The 10,574-nt window shown below is 40.6% G+C and overlaps 2 protein-coding genes across 2 annotated transcripts; one reads left to right on the top strand and one right to left on the bottom strand.

The window, feature by feature from the left end:
* The first annotated feature begins 788 nt into the window (after positions 1-788).
* On the top strand, positions 789-1,666 carry LOC124015363 (gamma-crystallin M3-like). Its single transcript, XM_046330536.1, has 3 exons — positions 789-815; positions 997-1,236; positions 1,391-1,666. The coding sequence occupies exons 1-3, from the start codon at positions 789-791 to the stop codon at positions 1,664-1,666; spliced, it is 543 nt and encodes a 180-aa protein (XP_046186492.1).
* A 2,547-nt stretch (positions 1,667-4,213) lies between these two features.
* LOC124016002 (zinc finger BED domain-containing protein 4-like) lies at positions 4,214-9,401 on the bottom strand. Its single transcript, XM_046331518.1, has 3 exons — positions 9,262-9,401; positions 7,117-7,420; positions 4,214-6,999 (listed from the first exon to the last, which is right to left on the bottom strand). The coding sequence occupies exons 2-3, from the start codon at positions 7,409-7,411 to the stop codon at positions 5,387-5,389; spliced, it is 1,908 nt and encodes a 635-aa protein (XP_046187474.1). The 5' UTR covers positions 7,412-7,420; positions 9,262-9,401; the 3' UTR covers positions 4,214-5,386.
* Positions 9,402-10,574: the final 1,173 nt, after the last annotated feature.

Below are 10,574 nucleotides of genomic sequence, written 5' to 3'. Positions count from 1 at the left end.
TACCCTTTAATAAACCCTTTATAAAGGCTTCTTTAAATAATTGTTAACTCTTTTCTTTTTAGTTTTTATAACTCAAGAGAAATTAACAAATTGATGGATTATTAATGTATTGAATAAAAAAAAAATACAATTGAAAGTTTTGTAACCATTTCTGTAGTATGGTGCTATGAACCATAAATGTTAGTTAAGTAACAACTCACTTTTGATGATGTATTCACTGGTAAGGAATGTCAGTCTACGTGAAGTCCACTGAGGTTTACGAACAGTTAAAACAGCACACTGAACAAAAGACAAGTAATAATACATAGTTTAACCTAAAAGGTTAACCCCAGATTTTCACTCTTTATTCAATATGTGTGATTTCTGCTAAATGCCTTAAATCAAATGGGTTTACAATATAATATTGAGCCATTTATCAACAATATTTTATCAAATGTATCTTTCAAATAAGATTACAAAATGTAGAAAAGTATTGTGCAATGTATTGTACGGAGAACATTCAATTTCAAGGCTGTTACTAGCTGTTGTAAACTCTCTAAAGGCTTTATGTTACTTTGTTTGAGAAACAGACAATTGAGAAACAGTCTTTCTAAAGACACTGAGGGATCCAGTCACTGGAAATGTGGACGTAACCTCAGTGGCCTCTGCAGGCTTCTATAGCATGTTGCTGGGTCATGGGTTTGAACAATGGAGCTGGGAATTGTTTAGGTTTGGTCAGGTATAAAAGAAAGGGTTAAACCAGGTAGGACCCCGTTCAGGAGCAGCAACCAGCAGCACAGTGAGCAAACATGTCCACCAGCATGAACATGGGCAGGGTAAGTTTAAAACCAAATTATATGCTTTAATTTTCATATATTTTTATGCAAAAGACCTCTAGTGCTCTAGCACTCCCAACTACAACATTAAAGATGTGACTGAATAGCATTGCAGATTTCTCCAAAATGTTTGTTTCATAAAACATTTTAATTCATAGAAATGGCCCTTTTTTATTTTCAGGTCATCTTCTACGAAGACAGGAACTTCCAGGGTCGTTCCTATGAGTGCAGCAGCGACTGCGCTGACATGTCCTCCTACCTGAGCAGGTGCCACTCCTGTAGGGTTCAGAGCGGCTGCTTCATGGTCTACGACCGCAACAACTACATGGGAAACCAGTACTTCATGAGGAGGGGAGAGTACTCTGACTTCCAGAGTATGATGGGAATGACTGATATCAGGTCCTGCCGCACGATCCCAATGATAGGCCATATGATATTTAGTCTGCTGTTAACAGCCCCGCTCGAAGTAGCTTTGTGAAGTCCATAATTACACAAATCATATTGGCTCTGTGAGCTTTTCAACAGTCTGATGTATTCAGTAATTCATTCAACATGCTCTTATTTCCTCCTAACAGCACAGAGGATCCTACAGAATGAGGGTCTACGAGAGAGATAACTTCGGAGGTCAGATGCACGAGATGATGGACGACTGTGACTCCATCATGGACCGTTATCGCATGTCCGACTGCCAGTCCTGCAACGTGATGGATGGCCACTGGCTGATGTACGAGCAGCCCCACTTCAGAGGCAGGATGATGTACATGAGGCCTGGAGAGTACAGGAACTTCAGGGATATGGGCACGAGTGGCATGAGGTTCATGAGCATGAGGCATATCACTGATATGTGCTAGATATGTTATGTTGACTAAATAAAAGTGATTGGTAATCCAAAACAATTGAGTGTTCTACATCATTTCAATATTTGGTGTTTTGTGTTTACATATGTAAGTATGATGTAAAATAGGCCAATTATAAACACTACCGGTCAAAAGCTTTAGAACACCTACTCCATCAAGGGTTTTTCTTTATTTTTTACTATTTTCTACATAGTAGAATAATAGTGAAGGCATCAAAACTGTGAAATAACACATATGGAAACATGTAGTAACCAAAAAAGTGTTAAAAAATGAAAATATATATTATATTTGAGATTCTTCAAATAGACACTCTTTGCCTTGATGACAGCTTTGCACGCTCTTGGCATTCTCTCAACAAGCTTCACCTGGAATGCTTTTCCAACCGTCTTGAAGGAGGTCCCACATATGCGGAGCACTTGTTGGCTGCTTTTCCTTCACTCTGCGGTCCGACTCATCCCAAAACATTTCATTTTGGTTGAGGTCGGGGAATTGTGGAGCACAGGTCATCTGATGCAGCACTCCATCACTCTCCTTCTTGGTAAAATAGCCTTTACACAGCCTGGAGGTATGTTGAGTCATTGTCCTGTTGAAAAACAAATGATAGTCCCACTAAGCCCAAACCACATGGGTTGGCGTATCTCTGCAGAATGCTGTGGTAGCCATGCTGGTTAAGTGTGCCTTGAATTCTAAATAAATCAGTGTCATCAGCAAAGCACCCCCACACCTGCTCCTCCATGCTTTACGGTGAGAAATACACATGACCATCTGTTCACCCACACTGTTTCTCACAAAGCTTGTGTTTCTTGGCCCAAGCAAGTCTCTTCTTATATTTGGTGTCTTTTAGTAGTGATTTTTTTTTGCAGCAATTCGACCATGAAGACCTGATCCACACTGTCTCCTTTGAACAGTTGATGTTGAGATATGAATGTTACTTGAACTCTGTGAAGCATTGATTTGGGCTACAATTTCTGAGGCTGGTAACTCCAATGAGGAGGTATTTGCAGCAGTGGAAACTCTGGGTCTTCCATTCCTGTGGTGGTCCTCATGAGATCCAGTTTCATCATAGCACTTGATTGTTTTTGCTACTGCACTTGAAGAAACGTTCAAAGTTCTCGAAATGTTCCGTATTGACTGACCTTCACGTCTTAAAGTAATGTTGGACTGTCGTTTCCCTTTGCTGATTTGAGCTGTTCTTGCCATAATATGGACTTTCACCAAAAATTGATATCTTCTGTATACCCACCCTACCTTGTCACAACACAACTGATTGGCTTAACTTTTAAGAAGGTACAATTGTTAATTGAAATGCATTCCAGGTGACTAACTCATGAAGCTGGTTGAGAGAATGCCAAGAGAATGCAAATCTGTCATCAAGGCAAAGGGTGGCTATTTGAAGAATCTCAAATATAAAATATTTTTTGATTGCTTAACACTTTTCTGGTTACTACGTATGTGTTATTTCATAGTTTTGATGTCTTCACTATTATTCTACAATGTTGAAAATAGTACAAAATTATGAAAAACCCTTGAATGAGTAGGTGTTCTAAAACTTTTGACCGGTAGTATAATATAATTGACACCTTCCATTTGATAACTGATGTTAAGGGGGCATTCATTATCATCATTCAGACATTTCTATTTCAACAATAGTTGTTTCTATACAACAATAGTTGTTTTCATTTTTTACCAGAAAGATATGCGTAGCATTTAACTTCTACCCTATACCAGGGTATCCTAAACTCGGTCCTGGGACCCACCTGGGTGCACATAAATAAATGTAAGTAAAGCAACTAAAAACTAATATAGAAAATTCAGTTTGATAAATTACCCTCCAGCCAAATTATTGGTCCTGTGTGGTTCAGTTGGAAATAGTGTGGTGCTAGGTTTGTTTCCCTCCGGGATTACATATACTAAAGTGTATGCACTCACTGTAGTGCACATCACTTTGGATTAAAGTGTCTGCTAAATGGCATTTTATTAATAATATTAAAATATGTAACATTAGCAATATTGGTGTGATTTCTATGACGCTCATGTTGTACGTCATAGGACGATACTTGTTCATGGAAAACATCCCCCTCTGTATGTTTTCAACATAATCCTTATGACAGCCTTTGTTTGTGGTTGCACTACACGTTACATATTTTTGATTTGATTTTTACATTTCATGAAAACTGCCAAAAGCTCATTGGCAATTGAATTGTTTTTGTGTTCACATACAAAACACAAGGACGTGCTCCATTAGTTGAAACACTGTGCAACTGATTGTGGTTCCAACGCAGCACTATGATGATGTTTAATGGCCTTGCCTCATTGGAAAACTGCGTACTTCTTCTCAGTCCAAGTAAACAAAAAGCCTTAAATAAATGTAGCTCAAAATAGAGCTGATTTCAATCCACAAAATTGTGCGTGTTAGGTAGATAATCTAAAAAAATGCTTTTGCTGCAGTGATATCAGGCACACCATTTGCAAAAACTCAACACAAGAAGTATCTCTGATAAGACTGATAGGCACAAGCTCAACAGGATTCAGAGTAGTCTTCCAGGATTGTTTTCATAGTAAAAACTTAACATCACCCCAACCAAAATGGTAAGTATCCTCGTATACATTTTACAGTGGCCTTCCCATGAGCTTACATATTACAGTGAAGGTCTGTGAAATATGTATCGTTTTAAGAGTAAATTGAAAATCCAGTATTAATGTGTGCTCTTTACTTTTTAATGACTGGCTCAACAACTGTTCCCTTGGCAAATAGTCTGGGTAGCCATTTGAGGTCTCCTTGGCAACCACTTCATTTATTCACCTGTTGTCATTTCAAACTTGGGCTCACGAGTGGCACAGTGATCTAAGACAAGCCATCTCAGTGCAAGAGGTATCACTGCAATACCTGGTTCAACACCAGGCAGCATCACATCTGGCTGTGATTGGAAGTCCCATAGGGCAGTGTACAATTGGCCCAGTGTTGTCTGGATTAGGCCATCATTGTAAATATTAATTTGTTCTTAACTGACTTTCCTAGTAAAAAAAGAAGTGGAATGCCTCCAAGCAATTTCCCCCCATACTTTTCAAGCATGAACCTTTTCAAATGCACATTGCCTTCTGTAAGTGTCAATTGTACGTCGTATACCAGCTGCTGACTTGCATACATCACTATTGTAACTCCAATGAAAATGCCATTTAGCATCATCCCCACCTGCATCAATAGGCATTGGATAAACCATCAGAAGTTAAATCATATTTTCTTGACCTTAAAAAGCACTCAAAAGGCATCAAGAGAAGTCCATACGTGGTGATATGAATGTGAAATAACATCAATTGCACTTGGCACAACAACCATCTCGATTACATGACAATGCAAACTACTATTCAGTGATTTTTTACAATGTTTTAAAATATATTTTTAACACTTATGGTGATGTATAGGCTATATTGAATTCGGTCCACCCAGTAATAAATCAAAAGTAATTGAGAGCCATAAACGTACACCCTGCCAGGTTGTTAGGCAGTGCAGCATTGTCCTCTAGTGGTCAAACGGCCTCCTGACAAATTTACAAACTGTAAATGACTGCTTCTCTTTTTATAAAAAAAGGCCATTTTAACATACTTTATACACAAACCAGGAAGAATACATTACAATGCATTTGGTACATTTAACAGTCCTATGTTACATACAGGCCAAACAGCATGAGAAGCACTGTGGACAGTATGCTTGTGCTATACGAGACCTTTATTCAACAGCATTATCTGCTCTACAGCCTTCATACTGAGGCAACTCCTCTTTTTATTGAACACATCTCCAGCTTTGGTGAATATGCGCTCGCATGGCACAGACGAGGCGGGAACGCTGAGGTATTTCCGAGCCAGCTGGAACAGGTGCAGGTACACCTTGGAGTGCTTCTCCCAGTAGTGCATGGGGTTCTCCACTCGGTTCAGGTACGGGTCACTGAGGTAGTGTTGTACCTCCACCGCTGCGTCCGCCGTGCTGCTCTGGACGCTCTGTGTCTCACCCACTTTACTGTCAAACATCTCCCACAGACCCCCATCGTGGGACTTAGACAGAGATGTTGCCATGGAGATGGAAGCGGTTTCCATTGCCCAGGAGGAGGTGTGGGGTGATGTCAGGGAGGGCGTCGTTGACATGGTGGTGGAGGGTGGTAGAATGTCATCCTTGTCGGGATTTATCCGGATTAATGAGGCGCACTCGGAGGTGAGGAGCTTCACCGCCTCCTGAGCGTAGCCTTGGTTCCCGAAGGCCAACATTTTGAAGCGCGGGTCTAGGAGAGCCGAGAGAGCCAGGATTGGCTCGGTCTCCACCATACTGCAGCTCGTCTGAAGCTCCCTCTGCAGGTTAGACGCCAGCTGTGTAGCTGTAGAGTGTATGATGGCACCGTGCTTCTTCTCAAGGGTTATCTTCAGCATTCGGACAAGAGGAATGACCTTGGAAGCAGAGACGCGTTTCTCTGAGGCGAGCTCAGCTGTGGCCTGGTTGAAGGAACCCAGCACTCCGAGACACTGGTGGATGACCTCGTAGTCAGCAGATCCCAGAGGGATGATGTCCGTGTCCAGGGTGCTGAGAGCAGCAGCCACAGACTCCCTCTGATCAAAGATGCGTTCCAGCATAGAAAAGCTACTGTTCCATCTCGAGTCCACTTCCTGGATCAGCTTCTGCTCCGGCCTGCCTAGCTGCCCCTGCACCTCGGCTAACCTCATCTCTGCGTTCTGATTCGACTTGAAGAAAGACACGATAGCCCGCGCTTGGGAGCGGATGTCCTGCAGCTCCAAAGTAGCCTCCATGGACCTCTTAATCACAAGGTTCAGGACGTGTGCAAAAGAGGGCAACTGGAGGATTCCTAATTTCTGAACCGTGGCTACCATATTTTCGCTGTTCTCTGTGACAAATGCAGCGACCCTGCTGTGGAGGCCCCAGCTCGCCACCAGTTGGTTTTTGGCCTCCTCAATGTGGATCACTTTGTGGTTTTCAGGCAGCTTAGAAATCCCAAGGAGGAAAGTGGATAACTGGGCATTTTCTGTTACCAAATGCCCCGTCACTGAAATGTAACTGTACTTGTCTATAGATGTCCACATGTCCGAAGTCAGGCTGACAAAGTCAGAAATTACCATCTGAGATACAACATTATCATTGATGAATTCACACCGAGACCCCACCATTTTCTTCAGTGCTTGCTTGTTTGGAAGATTGTAGCTTGGGTCTAGCTTTTGAACGAAAGCAGTGAATCCTTCTTCCTCGACTACTGAAAATGGCTGGGTGTCTTTAACCAACATGTTGACTAGGGCATCATCCAGGTCCTCTTGTCTGGTGGTCCTGACTGTGAAATAAAACAGAATAATCAATTCAAATTGAATAAGATGTACAATTAATGCCAATCTAAATATAATAATTGATTGAAACAGGATGAAAACCATCTATTCTAAAGGAAACATACCTTGGATGTGGTGTCCAGCAGCAGCACTGTTTGTAAACATTGAGTTTAGTCCTGTAGTACCAGAGAACGTTGAGTGGACTCCAGATGTTGAGTTGCTTGTGCTTGAGTGGGCCCCAGATGTTGAGTTGCTGTACCAAGCCTCGCTTGGGTGCCTTGATCGTAGGTGCCTTAACATGGCGGAGGTGTTTTTGTTGAAGCTAAGCCGTTGTGAACAGAGGGCGCACTGGACCTTATTGGGTGTCACTAGAGTGAAGTGATCCCACACCAGTGAGAAGGCTCTCTTAAATTCAGTCATCGTAGGAACCTGCAAAATAAAAAATAAACAACTTTATCAATCATCTTGCTGCAGCAATGTAGTAAACAGATCAAAATTATTTTGGTTGCTGATGGGAAACAACTGTTACTAGCGGGGGACGGAGGGGACACGACCCCCCCATCCTGGGGAAAAAATGATTTGTCCCCCCCAATATTTCACCGTAAACATAACTATGTAATTTGAATAATATTAATAATACGCAATGAAAGCACTGGTGCTGATTATAGACACTTAATAGCGCGTTTTTAAGTTTCAAAAGATTGCCTCACAATGGTTTGATCCACTGCCAGTTCCTTATCTGGCAGGTAACAGAGGGTTCGTATCTACTGTCTGAAAGGCACTCAATGCAAGTAACTGACGTGAGGTTAATTCAGTCAATCGCGCCATAGCAATGTTTTATTTTTATGTTGGCAGAGTTTACACACACACACTAGCTGAATTTGCAGAGCTAGCGGGCAAACATGAACTATTAAGCTAGCTAGTATCTATTCCATTTATGTGGCGTCGTCAAAGATGGAATCTTTGCTATCGTCAGTTTATTCCAAGATCAGTATGCAGCTGTAATGCTTCAAAGTCCATGTGAAAAGGTTGGCGATAAACTGAACTCCCAACTGAACAGAACTCTTCTACCATTGTCTTAAATATCTTTAAATGGTCTCGTTTTAGTACATGACAGTACACTTACTAATTATTTATTTAATTTAAAATGGCATACTTTGTGTGATATACTTGTCCATTGCTGTTGTTTGAAGAGTTGAGACACTGACTGAACAATAACTACGTATTTATGAAGGATATTTTGATTGATTTGTTTGGGTTTTTCATTGAAGTAGTTATTTTGCTTTTAGAACTGTACTTATTCTGAGCGTTTTGTCCTTGTAAAGATGTTGTAATAGACTCAAACCAAGTGGCACATATTTAATGACTATATAAATTAATCAGAAAAAGTTAAATAAAAAGGTCAGTTCAGTGCGGAGACCAACTTCGTGATGGTTCTCAATGGAGATTCTTTGAGATGAGATCACAACATGTTCATTGTATTTATGAAACCTGCACCCATACAGTGTACAGTGCCATTACCACCTACTGGCCTTGCTTGGTATTGCTGGTTGTAAATACAAATACCTGCATACATACTGGACTGATAAGGAACACTGCTATAACTATTATTATTAGTAGTATTATAATGATTTAAACATTTTAACAAGTTGGGACAACCCTTCAGTTAACTACTGTACCTATCAATTATCCAGTAGTAATTATGGTTCCTCAATATACATTTAACATATTACAATGTAGGCTGTGTTACAGCACTACTTTTGGTGTCCCCCTCAGGAATTGCTCTTGAGAAAATGTAATGTAAGTGTCCCCTCCAAAGTTGATATCAGATTTTCGCCCCTGCTTGTGTGAGCTAAATGTAACGTTATTCGACAACGTGTAGTGGGCGTGATTTACATTACGAAGAAAAAAAACTGGAAATCTAGCTAACGTTACACTTCTACAAATCTGAACAGCGCTTTTGTGTAGCTAGCTAGTTGGCTAGATACATAAACCTCAAACAGGTCAGAAAATGAAATAAAAAAGATCAGGAAGTCACATAGCTTTACACCTTCATCTGACATGATGGGGTTCACACGTCCAGGTCTGTACTAGCCATAGAGATCCATTCTAATGCTATGGTGCTAGTAACTAGTTAACGTTGGCTAGCTGTGTGAGTATGTTGAGCAAGGCTTGGGTCTGCTGGACAAGTAGCTAGCGTAGTGTCTGTGTTTGGCATCGTTATTTTATTTGAAAACAACAGGAGTGCATGTTTGCAAATATTAACTTACCTTTGATTGTTCGTAATTTAATGTAAAATATAGTCATTGAGCGCTGTGCTTCTGAGCGCGCGATTTGATGATGTACGTAGCAGAATTACGTCACCTCCGATTTTCGAACCGCTTACTGCCAGCTGTTTTGACCGATTGAGTGGTTGCGTTCCAGTTTATGTCAAATCCGATGGTCACCGCCATTCAAAGTGAGTTACATTATGGGGATAACATTGTCCGACTTGCGCCTACATGTCGACTGCATGAACGTTACAGAAATAATGTGATCAAATGTCATTAAGTTGACAGTCGACAGCAAGTTTCTGCAGTTGCTCTTCACCAACTTCATCCTGCAGCCATCGCCTGAATTATGGGCGGCTTTAGTGTCAACCAGTCATTACAGTGTTGTTGTTTGACCCATCTGAATGTGACCAAAGACATGACTGAAACAGTAATTGATTGTACAATGAACACACATATGATTTCAGTTTGCGAGTGTGTAATATGGGGGTTGGAACAATGTTTATTTCGACATTGTAAAGAAAACTTTCTTTATCACCACTTCCATGTTGATCTGAGCCTTGCTGTTGGAAAACCACATTAGTGTCCTACTTTCAGATGCCACAGATGCACCTCCCCTGACTTCACTCCTTGACTTGTCTTTCGTCTTACTACTCAAACGTGCCCAGTGTCTTTTCTAACATTAGCAAAAGTTGTTTCAAATCTTAGTTTCAAGTTTATTCCTTTTCATTAATTTATTGACAGTCTGTATTGTAAACTTTTGTCACAGTTAGTCTATGTGCTGGGACTGCTCAACCCAGACCCTATCGGCTGGGAATTCCACGATAATGGATTTAGGCTTTGACTAAGATATTTCACTTTAAAAACGTATTCCTAACAAAAAACATTGATTTCAAAGTTTAACAAACCATACAATTCTATGCACAAGGACAACTTTGAACAATTTGCACAGAACATTTCACAAAAGCACATTCACTGGAAGAACTGTGCAGTGGTAAAATCTCCCTCAGTTTTTTATGCCACCAGATTTTTAAAATATATAACAGCTCTGAATTAAAATTCAAAGATGTCTGCAGAAAGAATGGGATGTCATGACACCTTGATTTGACATGACAGTAGGTGAAGTGGATTTACATCCTAACTGAATTTAACAGAATACATTTATTTTGGTTTATTGAATTAATGTCAGTTTGTCATTTATTGTCATGTCTTGTCCCTGTGCTCCCCATGCTATTCGTGCTGGTCTTGTTTGGTTCTTTCCCTCCTTCTATTTACTCTCTCGCTCTCTCTTCTCTCTGTTTAACTGAATTAAT

The sequence above is a fragment of the Oncorhynchus gorbuscha genome, linkage group LG26 (genome assembly GCF_021184085.1).
Source record: "Oncorhynchus gorbuscha isolate QuinsamMale2020 ecotype Even-year linkage group LG26, OgorEven_v1.0, whole genome shotgun sequence".
Classification (NCBI taxonomy): domain Eukaryota; kingdom Metazoa; phylum Chordata; class Actinopteri; order Salmoniformes; family Salmonidae; genus Oncorhynchus; species Oncorhynchus gorbuscha.
The sequence above is the reverse complement of the archived record's forward strand: the minus strand, read 5'-3'. Positions and strand labels throughout refer to the sequence as shown.

What these genes read in the sequence shown, in the direction of transcription:
- LOC124015363 (XM_046330536.1), top strand. Translation starts at nt 789, where the DNA reads ATGTCCACCAGCATGAACATGGGCAGG. An exon ending in CCAGCATGAACATGGGCAGG is followed by an intron (nt 816 to 996) that starts GTAAGTTTAAAA and finishes TTTTATTTTCAG; the next exon opens with GTCATCTTCTACGAAGACAG. An exon ending in CCTGCCGCACGATCCCAATG is followed by an intron (nt 1,237 to 1,390) that starts ATAGGCCATATG and finishes TCCTCCTAACAG; the next exon opens with CACAGAGGATCCTACAGAAT.
- LOC124016002 (XM_046331518.1), bottom strand. Translation starts at nt 7,411, where the DNA reads ATGACTGAATTTAAGAGAGCCTTCTCACTGGTGTGGGATCACTTCACT. An exon ending in TGCTGGACACCACATCCAAG is followed by an intron (nt 7,000 to 7,116) that starts GTATGTTTCCTT and finishes TTTATTTCACAG; the next exon opens with TCAGGACCACCAGACAAGAG.